At 31.7% G+C, this 23641-nt stretch overlaps 2 protein-coding genes across 6 annotated transcripts in view; both read right to left on the bottom strand.

Annotated features, from left to right (window-relative positions):
• Positions 1–923: 923 nt before the first annotated feature.
• Apt1 (Acyl-protein thioesterase 1) lies at positions 924–7106 on the bottom strand. 2 transcript variants are annotated; one of them, XM_080169687.1, is made up of 10 exons: positions 7018–7106; positions 6731–6810; positions 5169–5264; positions 4717–4793; positions 4334–4406; positions 3718–3824; positions 3298–3371; positions 2824–2890; positions 2472–2576; positions 924–1826 (listed from the first exon to the last, which is right to left on the bottom strand). In XM_080169687.1, the coding sequence occupies exons 1-9, from the start codon at positions 7053–7055 to the stop codon at positions 2505–2507; spliced, it is 684 nt and encodes a 227-aa protein (XP_080025813.1). In that variant the 5' UTR covers positions 7056–7106; the 3' UTR covers positions 924–1826; positions 2472–2504. The 2 variants fall into 2 exon arrangements, with proteins under 2 accessions (XP_080025813.1, XP_080025814.1); XM_080169688.1 differs by lacking the exons at positions 6731–6810; positions 7018–7106 and adding an exon at positions 6379–6445.
• The window catches only part of Jheh3 (Juvenile hormone epoxide hydrolase 3), a 59885-nt gene continuing 43333 nt past the window's right edge, over positions 7090–23641 (bottom strand). For 2 of the 4 annotated variants that reach the window (XM_080169685.1, XM_080169686.1), the window contains 9 exons: positions 22883–22950; positions 17537–17603; positions 17002–17061; positions 16330–16407; positions 12119–12176; positions 10430–10566; positions 9999–10060; positions 9032–9098; positions 7090–8256 (listed from right to left, as the gene is read on the bottom strand). In XM_080169685.1, the coding sequence (XP_080025811.1) occupies positions 8166–8256; positions 9032–9098; positions 9999–10060; positions 10430–10566; positions 12119–12176; positions 16330–16407; positions 17002–17061; positions 17537–17603; positions 22883–22950 (688 nt within the window). In that variant the 3' untranslated portion in view covers positions 7090–8165. The remainder of the gene's footprint in view (positions 8257–9031; positions 9099–9998; positions 10061–10429; positions 10567–12118; positions 12177–16329; positions 16408–17001; positions 17062–17536; positions 17604–22882; positions 22951–23641) is intronic. The other 2 variants (XR_013881893.1, XR_013881894.1) reach the window with 2 other exon arrangements.

Here is a 23641-nt window from a genome sequence, read left to right as displayed (position 1 = left end):
TAAAGAGGTGTTTTAAGATCCCCATATATATAAATCTCTATTACGACGTAACCTACTTACAATAAGTAACAGGATGACTGTTTGTACCGAAAGATATCGCTAACCACTGAACCGATAAGGTTCTCCTTTACAGGTTTGGTTCTCATAGGTTCCGTAAAGGTTTATAAATATTTTAGGGGAGGGTACCACCCCATCCCAAGAAAAATCGCCCCTAGAAACCCCCCCCCCCACCACCAAAAAAATTATTGGAAATTTTTGAAGCTTAAGTAAAAATGTTATCGAATTTAACTCCCCCTCCACTAGAGGCCTCTATGGGCATAGCCGCTATTATTGCATATAATAGAGATTAAAATATTGTAAGATTAGGATGAAAAAATAGAAAATAAATGCATTTTTATGATATCCAAGCCACGCTATAAATTATCTCAATTATTAGTATGCGCTTGCTCAGCTTTAAGAAATTCGTGCAAAACATAAATTGCATAGAAATTAAAATGTTATAGGTTACTTAAAAAAAATCACATCCAGTAACATTTTGGATACACTTAAATCATTAAAACTAAAAAGAAAGTAAATACAGGAAGACCAACTATCAAAGTCCTCTTAATATTAAAGTACATAAATTTGTCATACTTTCTGACTACTGTACGGCCGCACAATTAGCAACCACGAGTTTGTTAATCCAAGGACGCAGAAAAATAGTCTGAATCTATTAAAAGTCCAAAAAATAGAAATAGACGAACTTAAACCCATCTTCGGATTCTCTAGAAAGGATCACTCAATCAGTTCGGTGGTTAGCAAGATCTAAGAGACAGACACAAATCTTTTCTACATATTAAACATTAAATAATCATCAGTCCATTCTAATTGTTATCAAAGATTCTGAAAATTCTAAAATAAAAATTAGTAAGAAAAGACATTCATTTTCAAACAAAAAACATTTTATTCATTTTTTTGTATAAAATACATACTCACAAAATTTCTATTTTAAATTAAGTGCTTTTAATATATTGAATTAAAAATGATCTATTTCTATCTTTTATATTTTAGAAGAAGTTAATTTCTTTAACAGGTTAACAAGTTTACAAGTATTTTAACAGAATAAACAAAAATAAAAATAAAAACAAGGTAAAGTAAATTACATACAACATTTTAGGGGCAAAATACATAAATCAATATTTTTTTATCTCAAAACCATTAGCAATACATCAATCATTGAATTTTTGAAAAAGAATATAAGTATAAATTGGAGGAATATCAACTCAATCTAATTAAGATTTTAATCAATTTAAAAGGATGTTATTTTTATAATATTTGGAATTATAGGTATGCAAAAAATATTTCAATAATTACAAATATTTACTACCAATTCTGGAGATAATTAGACTTAAATATGAATGATTAACATACAAACGACAGTTTCATAATTATATGACAAAAAATTACAAATAAATAAACCTAATAAAAACTACAATTGCTAAAAAGTTAGTAATTATTTCTATGGTTATGTGGTTTTCTATTTTCATAATTTAATTAAAAATGCTTTTGAATGGTTTGAATCACTGGGTTAGGGCAAGCCAAAGGGAAAAATTCAATCATAAGAGTGCCTACACAAAGGATCTATATAATCTATTTAAGAATCAATCTAGAGGCCAAAACCGACGCTAGATTCTCGGTGCATAGTAAAAGCCGGTTCAGATGTTATAAACTGGTTTTTTGTCTTTCCAATCGCTGAGATGATTTAATGTTCTATGGTTGTGGGAGAGTATGTTTGTGTGTAGTGAGTCAGTGAAGGACAGTAAAATAGAGAATTCAACAAACTACTTCTGTTATATTTTTATTTGCTAATACCTAGCTAGGTATTTTTAACAAGAACAAGCGGCCACACATTCGTTCATATATTATATTAATCTAGATAAAAATAATTATTTCTTTCATCGTATTATAAACCGCTTTCCGCGGATATAAAATGTACAATTATAAGATTAAAACCAGTTTTTAGCCCCGAGGTGCCGTAGCACCTCGGGGCTAAAAACTGGTTTTAATCTTATAATTGTACATTGTTATATTCGTAGAAAGCTGGATATAATACGATGCTATACATAGTTTTTTCGTATGGATGAGAACCGGTTCCTATCCACCGGATTCGAATGAATACGAGAAATGAATTTATCTACTTTTTCTTGTATAAAAGTAGCATGAGGTCTGTCTATCTCTGTTAAGCGAAGGATCTTGCTAACCACTGAACCGATGTAGTCCAGGGGAGATTTTAATTATTTCGAAGGTGGTATCTTCACCCTTCCACGAGAAATCACCTCTGGAAAAAATACCACCCCAAGTATTTTCTTTTTAAAAAAAAATTGAAAATAAGAGGGTCGACTTATCCCACTCCCCCCCTCACTTAATTCTCACTATTTGCCTCTAGGGGCGTAGCCATTAGTATAATATAATACACGTATTAGCAAATAAACCTAGAGTGTGTGAAGTGAATGTATCTAATGACATCATGGTATAGAAGTAGAAACAAATTCTTTCATATCCTGCATCTCTGTCTCACTACTACTGTGCATCATTCCCTAAAATAATCAAACAGTTAAAGGACACATTCTTGATTAGCAACATTTTCTTCTGATCAATAATGAAAAATCATGTATCTTGCCGTAGTATAGAAATCTTTCAGGAATATTAAACGGAAATAATAAAGTTAACACCAGTTTTGTTGGTCCGGGCCTTCGGTCACTCAAAACCAACAAAACTAAAATCTTATAATTTTTATTTTACTATTTGCGGAAATCTGTCCATAAAAAAAGTGTTAAAACATACCTTGTAAGTTTTGAAATTATGATTAGACATCAACTGTTTGAGCATGCTGGCGCTCATCTGGCCCCATCTAAAAAAAAAGAATATTTCACCTTAAGTTTATTTACTACATTCTGAAACTGTCCAACACCTCTTTTCATGCCCAAATAACCCCACAAATCCTAATCCTATGCTATGCAAAATCCCACCCATGTAGCTGCCTTCCTATCCACTCATCCAAGTTTCACTAGACTTCCTCCCCTCCAACGCATCCACCCACCACCAACCTACCAGAAGACGACCCCGGGCTGGGATACGGACAACGAACAGCCAACACAACAACAAACTTATAGATGTTGTTAGCAGTAAATAACAAAATATCTTGAAAATACTTAAAAGAAGTTGAGAAAAATATGTTTTTGTTTATATTTTAAAACTTTATATGGATGCTGTTCTGACTGAAAATAAGATGATACTAAAATGATTTACTGATAATACCTGTAAGGAACAATTGGATCACAGTCACCATGAGCCTGGAAACAGGGAATACCTATGGGAGGCTTACCAACAAACTAAAATAAAACAACAATCACTTAAGATCCAATAATGGCGAAGCATCCGCCCCCCTTCCCTCCTTCTATTAAGCTATATCTTCTCTTTTGCAATTTTATGATAAAAGCACCGACTTATATGAGATGTAGGATCGAAATCTCCTTACAAACACCTATCTTTGATTGCATGAACTAGGTCTGTGCTGTGCATGAATGCACTGCACAGTATAGTTATCTCATTCCTTTAATCTTTAAATGATTATGTCAAGCAATAGAGAAACATTTACATTTAGACTCTATCTAGGTCGAGAATCGATCCCAGTGCCTCCTGAGAAATCTATAACTCATATGTTGGAAATAATTGCACCTGTTTATGAAGTGGGAGCCAGCAAGAGAGAGCTACAACTCCGCCCAGTTGTCTGGTGGATGTTAGAGCAACGTAAAGGGCAAGAGCCCCACCCTGTGAAAACCCACCTAAATATTAGTAGTTGCTTATCGCATCGTATTATTGGCAGTTTGAAGCAAATGTTAAATTGAAACAATGACAATAGTGCAGCAATATGTAATATTATAGTTTAAAAAAAAAATAAGTTCTCATGCATTAAAAAAGTAAAAAATCTAAATATCATCTTTAAATCATTCTAATAAATGCTTGTTTGAGCATGAGCAGGTATCTAAAGGGATAAGATAATGACTGATAAATTAGTGTACATTCTGATGGTGATAAAAATTATTCCTTTTTAAGATCTTAATTAGTGGTTAAACGTTTGGACACTCAACTTAATGAACCAACCAATCAAAATTCGGTAAAAGTCATCTAAGTTGATAAGCCAACGAATAAGATAACGTTATTTTAAAAACATTGGGGACTAATGTAACAAACAGACAGAACAATACTACTTCAAGCTATAAACGATCTACGATCTTTTAATGAACGCAAAACGGATAATTCTATACATAGGTAAATGCGCTCCTAAATCTACCTATCATAATTCTTTCGGCAGGAATTCCAGACTTGATTTCTTCATCAATAATACCATTAATCAACAAAGCAGCCTAAAAATCAAATTCAGTATCAGTTTTTTGTTTTTAGGAATAGGATATTCCTTTCCAAGAAAAACGAGGGAAAAAGCTAAAATTATTAGCTAAAAATTAGAAAGGATATTAATGGATATGATAATGGACGATAATTGATAAATAACCCATCTGATGATAAACAAAAATTAACCCATCGTAGATAAAAATTACCTATTGGTTGAACACTACAAGTCGGGAACCAACCAAACAAAATTCAATAAAAGCACCAAAAGTTTTTGAGCCAACGATTTAGAAATGGTAAATGTACTAAGATGAATGATGATGGTACCTTTTTAATTCCCTCCTCGTCCTCTGGACCTGAGGCATCCAAACTAAGCAAATCAAACCAGGAGGGGGACTCGAACCCTGAAAATAGAAGTTTTTTTTACAAAGTTGTAGGGGAGGAGGGGAGAGCGGTGCGCAAAGACATTTGGGCACCTTCCTAGCTCGCTGGAGTCGACCTCGAACGTTTTAAATCATTTAAAACAATGTTCTTATTAATGTATCCAAGGAAAAAATTTAAATTCTTAAGTTTCCATATCGAAATAGGCAAAAATAAGGCTTCGGTATTTCCACTCATTCCGCAAAGATTATCTTACACATTCTAAAACTAAAAATTTTGCACACCCTCCTATAAGAAGTTTTATTAAAAAAAGCTTTAATTAAACTCTTACAGACATCGTGTTATTTTATACAAGTATAACAACCTAGCATTCGTAAATCTTTTCTTGGCCAATTTACCTGAATTTAAAGTGACAGGCATCTTTGCAGCGGATGGACAGATGACCTTGACGTGAGGAGGGCGGATAGCTGCTATAGATGTGGCCCAACCATGCCCTGAAATATTTATAATTTAGTTGATTGGCTAACCAACATAAATAAAATCAATGACGTCCAAACTTTTTTTTTGGGGGGGGGAGGGTAAAAATCATCAAGAGTGGGGATAATCGGGGAGGGGGGGGGGGTGGAAAGGGTAACTGGAGCCGAAATTTTTTAAAACCCCAAATAGTTTTTTTTCCAGGGGGGTAAAATTTATGATGTCATGCAACTTACATTATATCTCAAATTCTTTCGTTATTTATTTAATAATTCTTAAGGTTATTTTGTATGGAGACTCAAATTTATAACTTTTCTAATTAAGAAATGCATATTAAGAAGGGCTGAAATAATCAGAGATGTAAAGGACAATGTTATATATACCATTAGTGGAAAGATACTACAAGAAGAATTTCATATTATATGAAAATTTTGCGAAGAGAAAGTTAACACCTATTGTCCTGAAATCAGTGTTGCGGATCCGGATCCGCAAGGATCGGCATTATTTTTAGTCCAAGGATCCGGATCCTGGGGTATAAATTTATGGAAAAATCTACCTAAATTTATATAAAATAGTCACTTACAAATTTTGAAATATCTGGTAAAATTGTTAAGATCAGCTGATTTACTCCCACAATCTTCTCTCTCACATTGTATTCGAGATTAAAGAATAAATATTTTTTGAAAAATTTGTGATTTTATTTTTATTGTCAAGGATCCGGATCCGCACAGACCAAATTTGGAGGATCCGCATACAATCAATGCGGATCCGCAACACTGCCTGAAATCTGTCCATATAATAAACTAAAGTTGTGTGTGTAGCCATTGTTTCTTAGTGTTTGGACCTAAGTAGTCATGGAGTAGAACGAGACACTTTTGAATGCTAACAACCAGGGCCAGTTAAGTTGTCAAAAAAGTTTATTTCTAGAAACCTATTAGCATTTCTATTCATTGGCAAATGCAAATGAAAAGCCAATCATTCAATTCATGTAAACTTTTTTTATATCTGTCTATCTGTATGTCTGTCTATCTAATTATCTGTATCACCAAGGCCATGTAAAAATATAAGTGAAGCTGTATGTCTATCCATCTAAATTTCTGTATGTCTATCTGTATATCTATCTATCTGTGTCACCTGTATCACCAAGGCCATGTAAAAATAAACGTAAAGCTGTATGTCTATCCATCTATCTTTCTGTATGTCTAACTGTATATATATCTGTCTGTGTCACCTGTATCACCAATCCCATGTAAAAATATAAGTGAAGCTGTATGTCTATCCATCTATTTTTCTGTATGTCTATCTGTATATCTATCTGTCTGTGTCACCTGTATCACAAAGGCCATGTAAAAATAAACTATCTATCTATCTATCTATCTGTCTGTCTGTCTGTCTGTCTGTCTGTCTGTCTGTCTGTCTGTCTGTCTGTCTGTCTGTCTGTCTGTCTGTCTGTCTGTCTGTCTGTCTGTCTACCTATCTGTGTCACCTGTATCACCAAGGCCATGTAAAAATATAAGTGAAGCTGTATGTTTAGCAGACGCAGATACTACGACCGGGTCAGGCATTCTAAAACAATTACAATATTGAATAAAAATTCCTTCAACAAACATAGTCAAAAGGGGGTGTATTAAAGTCAACTAGAGTGGTGTGTTTAAAATGTCAGGGGGGTGAATAAAAAAAAAAAAAACATTTTAGTGCCTAAATTTTGTTAATTTAGACATGTTATAATTGTCCTATTGATTTCAAACTTTACATTATGATTCGTATACTTACTTGGTTTTATCCTTTTCTTTTGAGTCTTTATTTCCCATACATTAATGTAAAGATAACTATTTTTCTGAAATACTAATATATTATTAAATATGAGGTAGGTAACAATCTTATTAGAGATAGAAAGATCATTAATATTTCCTCTTTTCTTAAAGCTTGTAAATATTAGAGGAAAATTAATCAATCTTTACTTAACCCTGATATGTATAAATTTCAAAAATAGTTATTTTTCAAATGTAAGACTAATGTGTTACAAAATATTATTATATGGTTTTTATAGTATAAAAAATAATTTGTACAATTCTAAAACAGAGATTGGGGGGGGGGGGGAGGAAGAAATTACCCACCATATTTGCAGAAATTACTAAAATAACATGATCTAATGCAACTTTGAATTATAATAAAACAAAAAATTGGTTTCATGATTATTTACTGTTGTAAACTTTTTGCCACTTTTAAATTTTTTACACATAAAATGTAAAAAATTGACATTTAGGAGAAATTCAGCGAAAATGACAAATTTCGGGCTTAAAATCTAAGATTGTGAGAAATATTCCACCCCCTCTTACATTTAAATACATATATAAATATAAGACAGTCATAACAGAAATAATAATAAAATTCGGTATAAAAATATAAAATAGAATACTTTTAACAGTTACTTTAAAAATAATTTTGATCATATGTTAATAGTTTCATAATACTTATACAAGAAATACTGGAAAATTATGGCAGGGTAAATTATCTTTACAGGTACAAGAATAGTTATCTATCGTATCGTATTACAGACAGCTTTCTGCAGATATTAAATGAAAAAGTTCGGCTACCCCGAGAGTCTTAAGGCACAAGCTAACAAAACTGATATCAATTTTATTATTTTTATTTTAATATTCGTGGAAAATTTTCTATAATACGATGCTATACATGATTTTACAGTATGACTGAGAATCGGTTCTAATCCAGCGGATATTAATCGGTTTCGAAGCAATACTGGAAAAAAGTCCTTAAATGGCTGGTGAACCAGACCTGAATGTTATCATAAGGAAAAAAATAAATTTAAATCTTGTATCTAAACTTCAATAAAATCTTTTCTGTCTGGTTCAAAGAAAATTTTTGAGTATCTGTATTCTGTATCTATATTCCTGAATAAATTACACAGAACTAAGAACAAAGTTGATAATTAAATTTGCCACAATTTCTGGTTGGTCATACATTATCAGATGTCCCCCATTCTTTATCCTGATCAAACATTTTAATAATTCTTTTATTATTTCTTTTATAAACTCTGATAAATTTTCTATTCGAATGTTAAAGATTATCTTCCTTATAATACTCACCAGGCTGGCTAATAATTTTAATGAAGATTATTTTCACTGAAAAGAATTGTTATTCTATAGGGAGAGTTAATGCCTCTTCCCCTTTTTTTTCGAATTGTAAAAATTCATCTGTCGAGGCATTTTACGAAAATGTAAAAAGTCAATAAAGATGCATGAATTAGCAAAAAGAATAAATAAAAATGATAAAAAGAAAAACAGCAAAAGCCAAACAGATGAGCAATAAATCAATTTTGTTGAATATTTATGACACTAAATATCAATACCAAGCAATGTTGAGTGATTGCTCAATAAATATTATATCATATATGATATCATATAAATATATTTTGTGTTCTTGTTTATAAAAAAAAAAACCAAGGGGAAAATATTAATAAATCAAAATGCATAATGATGGGCGATCTTATTTCCAAAGTCCTAGAAGCGTGGAATTGTTAACTAATAAATAAGAGAAATATTTAAGCTGAATAAAATAAATTTTTTCCCTCCCCTCCTAAAAAAGTAAAAAACTAATTTTTTTTTATCTAAACATGGTTAAAAGTGTCGGAGGGAAGTGGTACACTCTCCAAAAATAGCTATAAACCTTCCCAGGATCTAAGAGAAGCTATATTGGAAAGTACAAACAGACAAACTATGATCCTATTACTTTCAAAAAAGGATATTAGCAAGAATTGTTATTCCTGTGAACTCTGTTATTAGATTTAGTAACATCAGCATAGAAAGGAACACGGTTTCCAACCACAAAATCTCCTAAAAAAGATTTTAATTATACCTACTCAAAAGAAGATTTTTTTTTACAAAAAAAACACATTTATTAAAATAGAAATACATTAAATTCTTCCTTTTCTCCATAACTTTTCACCATTATCTTAATTAATTTACATTTTCATTCCAAATAATCTTTTTCTTTAGGTAATATTTTCCAAAATGATTAATCTCAATTTAATCATTAAATATTTAAATGATTTTCCTTATTATCTATTTGAAAATTAGATCTGATTTGGTGTATTTAGTTAGTATTCCAAATTCAGCTTGAACTGAATAATGAGTATTTTTACACAACTACAAAAAATAGACAAAATTCTTTTAGTAATTTAAAGAGTATAATCAAAAAACATCCTCTATATTTTTAGTTAAAATACTGTTTCTTACACCTACAGGAAGCTGTTACCCTACGGGGCTTACCAAACCTTACTTGAGTATAACCTAACCTTATTATTGACCAACAATAAATCGTTTGAAAACATTCAATATGCTAAGTTTTTACCTATAAGCTTAAATATTTTGCATGAACTTTGTGGGCACTGCATAATGCAATAATATGACTAAACTTTGTTAAACCTTGGAAGTCCAGGGTAGGAGGAAAGATTCCGAATATGCAACGGTCCTAGGGCAAAAGCAAGAGTGATAAACGTCGTTGTGGACAAACGTCAGAGTGGACACTTAACCTTACATAACCTATTTTAACATCTTATAGGTTTTTAAAATGCCTAACCCCCGCAGGGGGCTCATTTGTATATTTATATCGTAACCTCCCCTAACCTGTATAAAAATACTTAATTAACTTAATATTGTAGACAATCCAGCGTTTGTCCACTTCAACGTTTGTCACTTCTGCGTTTGTGTTGGAACCTATGTAACTAAACTCACCTTGTGAAATCCATGGAAGAAGGGAAGCTTCAGAGTATGCAACCATACTTGGAATTGTTGACCTAAAATAAATTTGGTATTTTTATTTCTAGATCATCTTATATCCCCTCCACCTTATATTCAATTTTGCTCACTATAAGAAGGGTGGGGTGGGGGAAGGGGGGGTGTAACTTATTGGTGCTCTGAAATTGAGCTTTCTTATAGCCACTTTAATAGAGTGTTTGATTTAAAATCTATAAATTAAGAAACATTGACAAAAACACGGAAAAATAAATTTAAAAACGGATCAGCCAGTCATTAAAGTAAAGAAAATATTTTGATCAGTCATATAAAAAGAGAAAATTGACAGATTTTTACCATTTATTTGTTTATGAGACAATAACCTTGATTCCTTAAAAGTACTCCTGTCTCTTAAGCATATGTGACAATACCTTAACAAGAAATGTCTTATATCCCGCATTTCTTGGACCTCAGGGTGGGAGGGGTAGACAGGAACCATCAGGGGGAAGGCTGTAGTGCCTCCACACTCGGACAGGGTGTTGTGGGGAGACAGAAATGCTTTCAGTTCCTAATAAAAATAAAATAGACATCATATCATATGATAGAAAATTAAATTTCCATTAGTTGACTTTTCATAATTCTAATCGGGAAGTTCACGTTTGTAGAATTTGGCGTGCAGATAAAGTTTTGTAAGAAGGCGTACTTTTGATGCTAAGTAATAAGTATGGTTACTGTTAGGGTACGTAAAGGCTAAGAAAGCCCTGTATGGTTGAAGCTTACCGTACAGTTTCAAGAAAGGTTTTTCTAGAAAGGATTTCTCCATGGAAATTAGAAGTAGCCTCCCCCAAAATAGATATAAACCATAACTAGACCCGTGCAAAGCTTCACTTTAAAGGAGATCCATGTCGCTTCAGTGGTTAACAAGATCCTTTCTTACACACTGACAGACAAACATCCCGTTACTTTTATTTAAGAATTGGAGATTGCCGACCTATGGAATCTAACAAAATTTTTATTGTCTCTGTTATATCCAATAACTTTTTGAATACATGTAAAACATTAATTCATCTAAAATTTTCATTTCTTTAAACTTTTCAAAATGCCAAGAAAGATAAATATTTAACCAATATATATTTAAATCTTAGATTCAAGGGGATTTAATATATATTGGGCCAGACAAAAATTGAGGTTTAAAAATCGATACATATTTTATAAAACATCAGAGAAGAAAGAAAAATAAACTTAAATTTTTTATGATCAAGAGAAAATTTCGAAGTAGACTACGAACGAACGAGAAACAGGTAGTAATTTTAAGCACCTTCCATGAATATTTTTTTAGTGAATATACTAGGATCAATATGTTTAATATAGTTATATAGAGTAAAAATTATTAGCCTCACCATGGTTTTATATGAAAAAAACTTTGAAATGTTAAGCATTTTTTGATGAAATATTATCAAATGTTTTGTTGAGTTTGAAGACAAAATAAAAATGCTCTAAATTGCAAAAGTATATTATTTTAACTGTTTATAATATTACAAGTAACCATCCCTTTTAGTATAAATTTTTCATGTGAACAATATACATTTGTGTCAAAGCTTACCTATAAAACAACAGTTTGAACTCAACAATACATTTGATGATATTTCATAAAAAATGCTTATCATTTCAGTTTTCTTCATATTAAAGCATGGTGAAACTTTTTAATCGATATTACTACAGATTAAGCATAAACCTAGCATTAGCAGTAAAAATACTCAGATAAGATGCTTAAATTAACTTGCATAGTCCCCTTTAAGCTGAACTTTTGTTTAAAGGTCAAACCTTTATTAAATATATATCTAACATTTGCCTTTTGTTCTATTTATCTATCTATTTATATTTCTACATTTTTTAGATTATCCAAGGAATCATAATTGTTGCATTTTAAAAAAGAACCAAAAACAAAAGATTCTGTTTAAAAGAAACAAGATTTCCTAAACATGAGTATACCAACTCTTAACCAACTCATCGCATCTTTTTTTATCTATCTTTTAAGTTTCAAGGCACTATACCGTTTTTAAATGAAACATGAACCAACCTATGGATACTCTAAATGTATATTAAAAGTATATACATACCTTAAGAGAATAATTGATGTTGAGAGATTTTATAAGAAGTGACAGGGGAAACCACTCTCTAAATATATTATATTCATTTAGATTAGATATAGGTCAATGGCAAATACAAATGTTATAATTAACTCCTTTTAAGCATTAAATCTTAAATCATTGTCCATCGCATTGGTTGGTAGGTTGGTAAGAATTTATTTAACAAAAGTTTTATTTGCAATTTTGAGTTAAAACGCACAAAAAACTCCTAACATTAAAATGTATTCTTATGATAAAGTAACACGATGTTTGTCTGTACCAAAGAATCACGCTAACCGCTGAACCGATTGTGTTCTCCTTTGCAGTTTAGCTTCTCATAGGTCCTGAGAAGGTTTATAACTATTTTGGGGGAGGGTACCACTGTCCACTACCCTCCCAAGAGAAATCGTCCCTAGAAAAAATACCCATCTCCCCCCTCAAGTGCCTCTAGAGACCTGTAGAGGGCGTAGCCGCTAGTCTTATATGAATTTAGTAGATTGATATAGATTGTTATTTAATAAATATTCTACAATAAATAACACACATTCTTCTAACGATCGAAATTGGATATTTTCAGGAATTTAGTCAAATGTAATTAAATCATTATTTAGAGACATGTGTAAAAATTTGCAAAATTGCATAAATACAGGATACTGATTATATTTTTGGGACTTGATTAAAGAGGTGCTTCGCTTATTGTCTGACATATATTATGATTATAGAGTTGCTACGCTTTCTAAATCGTATCCAACTGTTACAGGAATCACCATGTAAAGTTTGAAATGGATAGTACAATTGGATCTACTGCAGTTCACGGTAAAATATTGCTGGTAACGAATATTGTTAAAAATCTATGAATTGTAAAGGCTGCTAGCTGCCAAACGGCTGAACGTACAGATCATATCCGCACACTGTTTTAAGCATCATAAGAAGGCCTACAAATAATCTGGAATAGCAAGAAATCAATAATGCGTAATTATCTCGCAGTGCAGAGAAATGCGCGAAAAAGGCCTATTTTACGCGTTTTTTCTTCAGTGAAGCTTTCCCTGTGCATCATTGGATCTTGGCTATTGCAGATTATTTGTAGACCTTCTTATACCGCTTAAAATGGTGTGCGGGTATGATCTGTACGTTCAGCCGTTTGGCAGCTAGCAGCCTTTAAAATTCATAGATTTTTGGCAATATTCGTTACCAGCAATATTTTACCGTGAACTGCAGTAGATCCGTACAATTCTAACATGCGTAAATTAACCATTAGAGACATAAGGACCGACACTAATTATAGAAAGCTTCGCTTTTTTAATAATCATTGTTAAAAGCGAAGCTTTTCTATAATTAGGGTCGGTCCGTCCGTCCGTAACGGATAGCTTTTTTCGTTAATTTAGGCATGTTAGAATTGTCCTATCAATTTCAAATTTTGCATGGTGATTCCTTTAGCAGTTAGGTACGATTTAGAAAGCGTAGCAATAATCATTACCAAAATGTCCGTACGTCCATTTTAAACATGATGATTTTTTTACTTTTTTAACATCAAATTTTTATGTGATCTAATTATCCGATTGATCTGATTTTTGGTATATTGATTCCTGGGACAACAAAGTATAATGTAATAAACGAATCAACTCTATAATCAAGTCCTAAAAATGTAAGTATGTCCATAAACATTATTCTGTATCAAGCAGTTTTTTAACAAATTTACTCACAATTTTGGTTTGACTCTTATACATTTATATTAGGATTATTCAGTTCTGAAACTATACAAGTGTTAACGTCCGTTTGTCCTACCGTTTCAGTGCTTCGCTTTTATGGATGTTGTCATCCTTGTTATATAGAAAAGATATAGCAAAAAATACCATTTTGTTCGTTTTTTTTCTGGTGGCAAAAAATCTTAGAAGGGCAGATATAAATGATAAGTGCACAAATGCAATTTATCTTTAATCAAATTATCCTGTAACCAAGGGAAAGGACAATAGATATATCATTAATTCCTCAAAATTCTTTGTGTAATATGAAAAGTGATATAAATGTCATCCTTCCTTCGGCCCCTCCGGGCTAACACAACTGGTTATAATCTTTCTATTTTTCATTTTAATATCTTCTACGGAAAGCTACTATAAATAACTTTTTCAGTATGTCTTAAAATCCGATCAATTTTCGTTGGATTAGAACCAGTTCTTGGCCATACTGAAAAATCATTTATAGCATCGTATTAGATGATTTTCCACGATTAATATAAAAATACATCAGCCAGGCCCTTTGGTCTAACAAAACTGAAATTCATTCTTATGTTCATTTTACTATCCGAAGAAGCCTGTCTATAATACGATGCGATAAATTAATATTCTAGAAACAGAATAAAAATATCAGCGGCTTGTTTATTAATATTTTATTGATTATTAGCACATACCATAAAACTTTACTGTAAACGAATGTTACACATGACACAAATTGTGCATTCCTTGAAATCTGAACAAATGTCAAATGTGCTTGTAATTTTGGTAGAATACATCAACTTCCACAATGGATTTACTATTACTTGGATCTTACACCAGATTTTCATGTTCTATAATAAAGTGAACTCTGTAGCGGGTTAAAATAATGATCTCCCCCATCCCCCTCCGTTAACCCACCCCCTACCCTCCTACTGGATAAACGGCCCGACCAATAAATGCTAAGGGATATTGCAAGCTAAATTGACAACAGTTTTTCTTCTAATATAATATCCACGTATATTCTACATCCATTACATCCACAACATAAAGCTAAGCATTGCAAACAAGAACCAAGATTTACAAAACCCCTGCAAGGGGAAAAAATATTTCTAAATTATGTTCAATTCTTCTGTTTATTTTAAATACTCTAGATGCATGGACGGACTGTTTGTAAGTTAATTAAGTTTACATTAATGAAATCAATAAAAGTAAAAGATAAAACAAAAACATATGTGGCAAAATAAAAAAGGAAACTAATGAAAAAAAAAACTTGACGAGAGATGGCGCATCAGGAAATAAAAATACATCCTACAGAAAAAGGTTTTTGCCAGGAATTTGTATAGGAGGGTGGGGGGGCGAAAGGAGGGATGTAAATTAATTAAACTGAAATAGTTACAACTATCCTTAGTTTGTAGCAGGGAGAGAGGGGGCATTAAAATGTAAATTACAAAAGTAACCAAAGTATAGTTTTATAATCTATCTTATTAGAATTTAAAAAATGAGTCAAAACTAGTACCTAGTGTACAAACCAATACTTCAATCAATATTTCCAATCAACAGAAGGGGTAATTTTGTTTATTACCATAGGGGGGCTGTATTTCAATTTATCATTGTCTTATCCCTTAAGCTCTCTCTTTTTGCTCAGGTTCAAATATATTTGCAAAATATTCAATGTAATGTTTATGCATACAGGAAACTTTATTTCATATTCTATTTCGAGAACAATAGGAAAAAAGAAATTGTTGTTAGGTAAGAAATATGTGTAGTTTAAGGGGGGCGTGGTTCCATTATTACCAATTTGATTAAAAAGAAAGTTAGAAAATAAGATATAAAGCCTAGTTATCGTATTATTTTCCAGGAAAAGACAAATATTTTTCGCGACTTTCTTCATCAGTTCAGTGAATTTGAATAGATAGGCTACAACGTTTGATATTATTGAAGTTAAAATCTTAAAATCTATCACTCCGTTAATTACTTAATCACACCGAACAATACATTTGGAATAGTTTTTTTAATTTCTCTCATTTTCATATTGAAAAACACTATGAGAGACTTGATATTTGAACAAATGTTTATGTGACTAAATATTGAATTAAACTTTCAAATTTTACATTTAGCAAATAAAACAAATGTTTATGTTTAAATATAAGGAAAATTTCAGAAAAATCAAATGACGCAAAAGATTAGGGCTCCATCAAGGTCCTGTCCTAGTTAAAATGGTATTTCAAAACCAGGTTTAATTTTTGGAAAGAAATCTCGATAATCTTAAAATTTTACTTCTTTTATCAATTCATCAGCACCCAAACTTTTATAAACACGTTCTCTCAATTCTTATGCTTAAAAACTTTGAGTCCTTTAATGAAATATTGATTTATTTGTTTAAACTTTTCAACCAACAATTTGGATCTACAGGAGGGTTAAATTAGTTTATCACCATTTTATCATCCATTGTCCCTAATAACCCTGATAATTATGAAGAAAATTATTTACCTCAAAAGCTTTACACTAGCTTGAAAAACCATAAAGAATGCATTCATTATAGAGAATCTTGGCAGTATTGTAGGATCACTGAAATATAAAGATTTCATCAAGATTGCTATTAAGCAAATGTTTGAGCATAGCATTAAACCTTCATCATTAAAAGTTATCATCCTTGTATAAAGAATTATAAATGTATACCAATTAATTTTTTTGCTTGGATCATGCACCAGGTTCTCATGTACTCTAATAAAGTGAACTTGTAGCTGGATATATTTACGACCCCCCCCCCCCCATCAACCTCCTTTACACTATCCTTCCTCTCCTACTAATGAACGAACTGATGAACAAAAGATGTCAATGTTAACAACAGAAGACAATTTTCCCCCTGTCATAATATCCACGTATGTTCTATATCCATTTGTATCAGAGATTTAAAGGGATGAGACAACGTCAGATAAATTGATGTACACCCCAAATGATGATACACGAAATTACCCCTTCTATAGGAGACAAGTAGTGGCTGAAACGTTTGAACACTCAACTTAATGAACAAGCAATCAAAATTTAGTATAAGTCCAAAAAGTTGTTAAGCCAATGAATAAGAAAACTTTTTTTATGAAACATTAGGGACTAGAGTAATAAACTACCCAATGTCTCCTCCCCTTCCTTAATTTGTATTACCTGTATCTGTGTAAATCTATTTCTCCATCTGGTACGTTGTTAGTGTTCAGGATAACAAATCTAAACAAATTTTCATAAATTAAGGATTAAGTTACTTATCTCACAATAAGCTTAAACCCGCGAACGTGGCTCAATACGTAACGCATCCGTTCGTCCTACTGCTGCTATGTCAGGTGCACGATAAAGATAGTTAGAGTAGGGGGAATGCCTTGATCCACAACAGGCGCGACTCATTACAAGGCAGTTAGGACTTCTCAGACTTAGGTCGTGCTATTTAAATATAATTGCCTAGTTTATCATATACCTAGTATGGTTTATTATGATTGCAGCAGAAGATCTCAGAAACCGCTCTTGTGTTACAATTTCCTGGGAAGCTTTCTATATATTGAGGAAGTGTATGACATTGTCTCAGGATAATCAACTTAAGCAAAACATCTATTTTGTAATTTTTGGTAGAACCGACCAACTGTAAGGAATATCAATTTGTTAATAAATTTAGACTTCAATTATTAGCATTGAAAATGAAAACACTTACTTTTTGAAAAGATTTGGATTATCTTTTGCCAGTCCTGCTCCAATCATCCAGCCCCAATTATGTCCAACTAAAATAAATATATTATGAACGTTTTATCAACTAAAAAGAATTTAATTTCAAGGTTTGTGATAAATCTATTTTTACAAAGGTATGGAAATAATTAAGCTAAGTCTTAGTCTTCTAGTCTAACCTAAACAGCCAGGATTTAAGGCTTTATTAAAAGTCAGAAAGTAAGGGGGACAAAGGGCAGTTTATTATTACATTAGTTTTTAATAACGTTTACTTATTCGTTTGCTTTACAACTTTTTGGGAATTTTAATGAATTTTGAATGGTTGTTTCATTTAGTTGAATGTCCAAACGTTTCAACCAGTAATTGTAATCACAGAAGAGGGAGTTTTGTTTACCATCATTGGGGTGGTAAATTAATTTATCGGCCATTGTGTTATCCCTTTAGATTCCTGATTAAAAGTAAAGGTTATTTGCAGTGTTCCGGAGCCGGGAGCCGTGGGCAGCAACATTTTTGGTGGAGCCGGAGCCTTATTTTCGTTAAAAACGGCTCCGGCTCCGGACTAGCTAAAAATGATTTTTTAAAGTAATATTATAATTTGGCAACGGTATATTTCCATATAATAAACTGAAAAACTATTGTTACTTAACAAATAGACACACATCCTTCTACTTTTATATAGCTTTAATCAAATAAAAGCAAAATATTTTATATTATTTATTTTATTTTATCAAATTCAATAATGAAAAAAATTTATAAATTAATTTTAAGGTAGGAGCCGGAGCCGCATCAAAATTATACGGCTCCGACACTCTGGTTATTTGGTTAGGACAAAATTTTGATAACATAAATTTTTATAAACATATCTTTATTAAAGGTTAATTTGCGCTCAATGAACACTTACTTTATTGTTTTTCACTGTGAGCTACAATTGAATCAAGACAAAAGTAAGTGCCGAGCCCTGGGACCTATGTAGGGTGAAAATAGACATAAATCCTTGATGATTCCAGGTGGAGACAAAATATTTCAGCGGGGTCTTTTGGTTTTTTTTCAATTTTAAGTTCTGAAAAAAAATTGAAAAAAATATGAAAATCTTTAATAAAAAACAAACAAAAAATAATTTTTAATAGTTTTTTTTATTAAAAGATACAAACAACATATATACATACTATAAGCCTTAAAAAATTCATAATTTTCAAATTTAGACCTTCAATATAAAGATTTTTAGAAAACACTTAACAACAAATTCTAACATATTTCTGATCAACATAGCAGTAAAACGTCTTTTGCAAAATTTTTATCATCAAAAATAAATAGCACTTACTAAAGACTTTTTTTCATTTAAACTTATACTTTTTGCATTAATCAACTATAAAGATTGATTTAAAAAGAAAGAAAGGTTGCGTGATTTTTTATTCATAATTCATTGCCCAATTTTGAGATTCAGACAAAAAACCTTACTGCTTTATATCAGGTGATACTCTACTAGCAGCGGCTATGCCTCTAGAGGCATATAGGGGCCCTTGGGTTGGGGGGGGGAAGACGAACCCCCCTTACAATTACAGTTTTTTTAAAGAAAAAGTTAAAAATATTTATTTTGGAGAGTTAATTCTCTTGGGATGGTGATGGTAACCTTCCCTAAAATAGTTATAAACCTTACCAGGACATATGAGAAGCTACCATGTAAAGGAGAACCATATCGTTTCAGTGGTTAGTGAGATCCCTTGGTGCACAAAGACTCACATAGAACATGTTACTTTATTATAAAGATACATATATACACAGAAGCTCTACAATCAGAGTATGTCTGTTTGTACATCAGTCTGTATAAAACAATACAGAATATATTTATTTGGTACTAGTGGCTACGCCCCTAGAGGCCTTTAGGGGCACTTGAGAGGGGAAGAAGTGGTTGAATTCTACAATTAGATTTTTATTTTGGGCTTAAAAAGAAAAAGTTATTTTTGTGTGTGTAATGGGGTCCTTTTTCAGGGGGTGATTTCTCCTAGGATGGTGGAGGTATCCTCCTAAAAAAGTTATAAACCTTCCAAGGACCAATGAGAAGCTACATAGAAAAAAAGAACCATTGATCATTGTTACATACTATTCAGGGATCTAAAGGGATAAGACAATGACCGCTAAATTGATTTACATTCCCTAATATGATACATGGATAACCCTTCTTTATGTTTCAGTTAATGGTTGAAATGTTGGGCACACAGTTATTGAATCTAATTTACATAGGCGTTTTCTATGTATATTCCTCTTTCCAAAAATACCTCACTTGTCAAGATTGGATAAAAAATTCTTTGTGGTCGAGATTCCATAACTGTGGGCACTTAATTTAATGAACCAACCAAACAAAAATCGCAACAAGTTCCCTAAGTAGTTAAGCCAACGAAAAACAAATTTCTATATTAAACTATGTGAACTAGTCTAATAAACAGCCCATTGTCCCATCTTGCTCTGATTAATATATCTTTGCATCTGTATGTTACACTTGATATTTTCTTTATTTGTATTCTTTTGAGGTTGATAATTACAATTATGTTTTATAAAATGGAAAAAGAACACTTTAATTTAATTCAAGATAAAAATTATTTTATCACTAGCGGTTTAGCCCCTAGAGGCATCTAGGGGCCCTTGATAAGTGGGGGGAAGTTGACCCCTCCCCTACTTTCAGTTGTAGTAAAAAAGTTTTTTTTTAAATGTTGGGTAGGAACTCATTTTTTTTCTAAACTCAAAACTTCTCAGGACCATGAAAAGCTGGAACCAAAAGTTAAGCGGTTATAAAGAATCTTCGGTACCGACAGACACCCACACACATATACACACAAACAGACAGACACAGAAACTGTTATTTTTTTATAAGGATTAATAGACACTAAACTACTCCTTTATATGTTGATCCTATTATCAGTCTAAAAGATAGGTAAATAAAGAAGAACCAAATTGGTCCAGCGGTTAGCAAGAACTTTAGGCACAGACAGAAAAAAACACATGGACATCCTATCTTTTTTATACAGGGATATAACTTTTAAACAATAGCAAAACATTTTTTTTAGATGATATTTCTTACCCTGCTTTAAAGCACTATTTATGATACAAAATATATTGATGTCTGTTTGTCCATCTTTCTGACGCTTAAGAACTGATATGGTTCTTTTTTTACTTTACTATGTAGCTTCTCATTGGTCCTTGGAAGGTTTATAACTTCTTTTTGGATGGTACCTCTACCTCCCTAAGAGAAATCGCCCCTTAAAAAAGGACCCCACAACATATAAAAAAAACCTTTTTCTTTTTAAGCCTAAAATAAAAATATAGTTGTTGAATTCAACCCCTTCTTCCCCTCTTAAGTGCCCCTAAAGGCCTCTATTGGCGTAGCTGCTAGTACCAAATAAATATATTCTGTATTGTTTTTATACAGACGGATGAACAAACAAACATACTCTGATTGTAGAGTTTCTGTGTATATATGTATCTTTATAATAAAGTAACAGGTTCTATGTGAGTCTTTGTGCACCAAGGGATCTCACTAACCACTGAAACGATATGGTTCTCCTTTACATGGTAGCTTCTCATATGTCCTGGTAAGGTTTATAACTATTTTGGGAAGGGTACCACCACTATCCCAAGAGAATTAACTCTCCAAAATAAATGTTTTAACTTTTTCATTAAAAAAACTGTAATTGTAAGGGAGGGGGGTTCGACTTCCGCCCCAACCCAAAGGCCTCATACGCCTCTAGAGGCGTAGCCGCTGCTAGTAGATTATCCCTTAATATAAAGTAGTAAGGTTTTTTGTCTGAATCTTAAAATTAGGCAATTAAATATGAAGAAAAAAATCACGCAACCTTTCTTTTAAAAAAAATCAATCTTTAAAGTTAATTAATGTGATAAGTATAAGTTTAAATGAAAAAAAGTCTTTAGTAAGTGCTATTTATTTTTGATGATAAAGATTTTGCAAAAGACGTTTTATTGCTATGTTGATCAGAAATATGTTAGAATTTGTTGTTAGGTTTTTTCTAAAAATCTTTATATTGAAAGTCTAAATTTGAAAATTGTGATTTTTTTAAAGCTTATAGTATTTATATAAGTTGTTTGTATCTTTTAATAAAAAAAAATATTGAAAACTATTTTTTGTTTGTTTTTTATTAAAGATTTTCATATTTTTTTCAATTTTTTTTCAGAACTTAAAATTGAAAAAAAACTAAAAGACCCCGCTGAAATATTTTGTCTCCACCTGGAATCATCAAGGATTTGTGTCTATTTTCATCCTACATAGGTCCCAGGGCTCGGCACTTACTTTTGTCTTGATTCAATTGTAGCTCACAGTGTTTTATTATGTGCTAATAAACCTCTCTAAATAAGATTATAGCAGTGTTCTTTCAATCCTGCATAATTTTCATATTATTAAAAATAATGCTTCAGCACATATATCAGAGAAATGAAATTCTTGTATATTTTCCACTGCTAATCAAATATCTCAACAATTTCATATTAGTCAGAAGTTTCCATTTTGTTATACACAAAATCTCTTCTGATTCTTTAGAAAATTTTAAAACTTAGGTGGTTTTGATCGAACGTTCACTAGGACGACTTAATATAAGATGTTGGATAATAAATCCCCCTAATTATTGATATTATTCACACTTGTTCCCAGCTATGTCTATTAACATTAAGTAACCCTAGGAGGAAGAGGACAATTGGACCGTAAATTGTATTGGTACCCAAAGTTTTATAAACACAAGCTATGATTTGTAGGCTTAAAAATTATGGGCACTTTAATCAAAACTTGATTGGTTGGCTCATGCTAGCAGTGCCCAAACTTTTAAACAATTTATTTCAATCTAAAGAAGGAGTATTTGTATTTAAATTCTTCCATTGTCTTATCCCTTAGGATTCCTGGGTTATCTTTAAGTTTATTTTATGAGTAAGGTAATAATGATATTGACATATTTTCGTGTTCTATAAGAATAAGCATTGTATTGAGATTGAGTTTAAATTAGATTGGCCAATTTGGTTTGCATCCAGGGATCTAAAGGGATAAGACAATGGCCAATGAATTAATATACATCCCCAATGATGAAACACAAAATTACCCCCGCTATGTAGATTATAATTATTGGTTAAAACGTTTGGACACCCAACTTCATGAACTAACCGATCAAAATTCAATAAAAGTCCCCAAAGTTGTGAAGCTAAAGAATAAAACATTGGGGACTGGTGTAATAAACAGCCCTCTGTCCCTTCCTTCCCTGGTATGCATCTTTATGTAACATTATGAAGATTGTATAGTTTTTAGTTAGCTTATATTTCTAAAAAGTAAAATATTACCTACCTAAAACAAGATTTCTATGAAGTCCCAGATGGTTCAATAATCCAGTCATTGCTTCCTTATGCAGACTAAACCAATGTTACTTACATTCTTTATTTTCAAAGGGCATGTCCGTTATTACATTTCGCGGCATTCTAAGCAATTTTCAAAATTTGAAGGATCAACATTTTGAGTAATGGAGCTCGTCAAATATCCCTTTCTTAAATGAAAATATAAAACCTTTATTTATGGTTACATTCATATGCTTTCGAAGGGGTTGAATGGTGTAATAACCGCCTTACAAAAAAAGGGAAAGAATTGCGTTTCCATATTTTTAACACCACTGAAGGTTAACACCCAGGCATAACAACTTCTTACATTTTGACTTTTCTTCCTTGATTTTTACTATTTTGTATACTATAATCTTTTCTCAAGAATGTTAGGTATTAACTTATTTTTGCGCTTCTTATGGGCATAATCATTTTCATTTGAAACAATTTACATTCTTTTTTTTGTTGAAATTATCAAAAAGGGTAAAGTTTAAATTAACAATTGCGGCTACGCCCTTCGAGGCCTTTATGGGGGAAAGTTGACTTTCTACTTTAAATATTACTTTTTAAAATTTTCTGCTTTGTTTTTTTTCGGGGGTATTATTTGTACGTGGCATTTCTCTTGGGGCAGGGATAGAGGGAGATTTATGGAGGGGGGGTGCATGCCTCAAAAAAGTTATAATGATACTGGTTTATCGGTTAGCAAGATATCCTGTTATTTTTTTATGATGAA

Source organism: Acartia tonsa, chromosome 8 (genome assembly GCF_053477335.1).
Source record: "Acartia tonsa isolate MP-2025a chromosome 8, ASM5347733v1, whole genome shotgun sequence".
NCBI lineage: Eukaryota > Metazoa > Arthropoda > Copepoda > Calanoida > Acartiidae > Acartia > Acartia tonsa.
The sequence above is the reverse complement of the archived record's forward strand: the minus strand, read 5'-3'. Positions and strand labels throughout refer to the sequence as shown.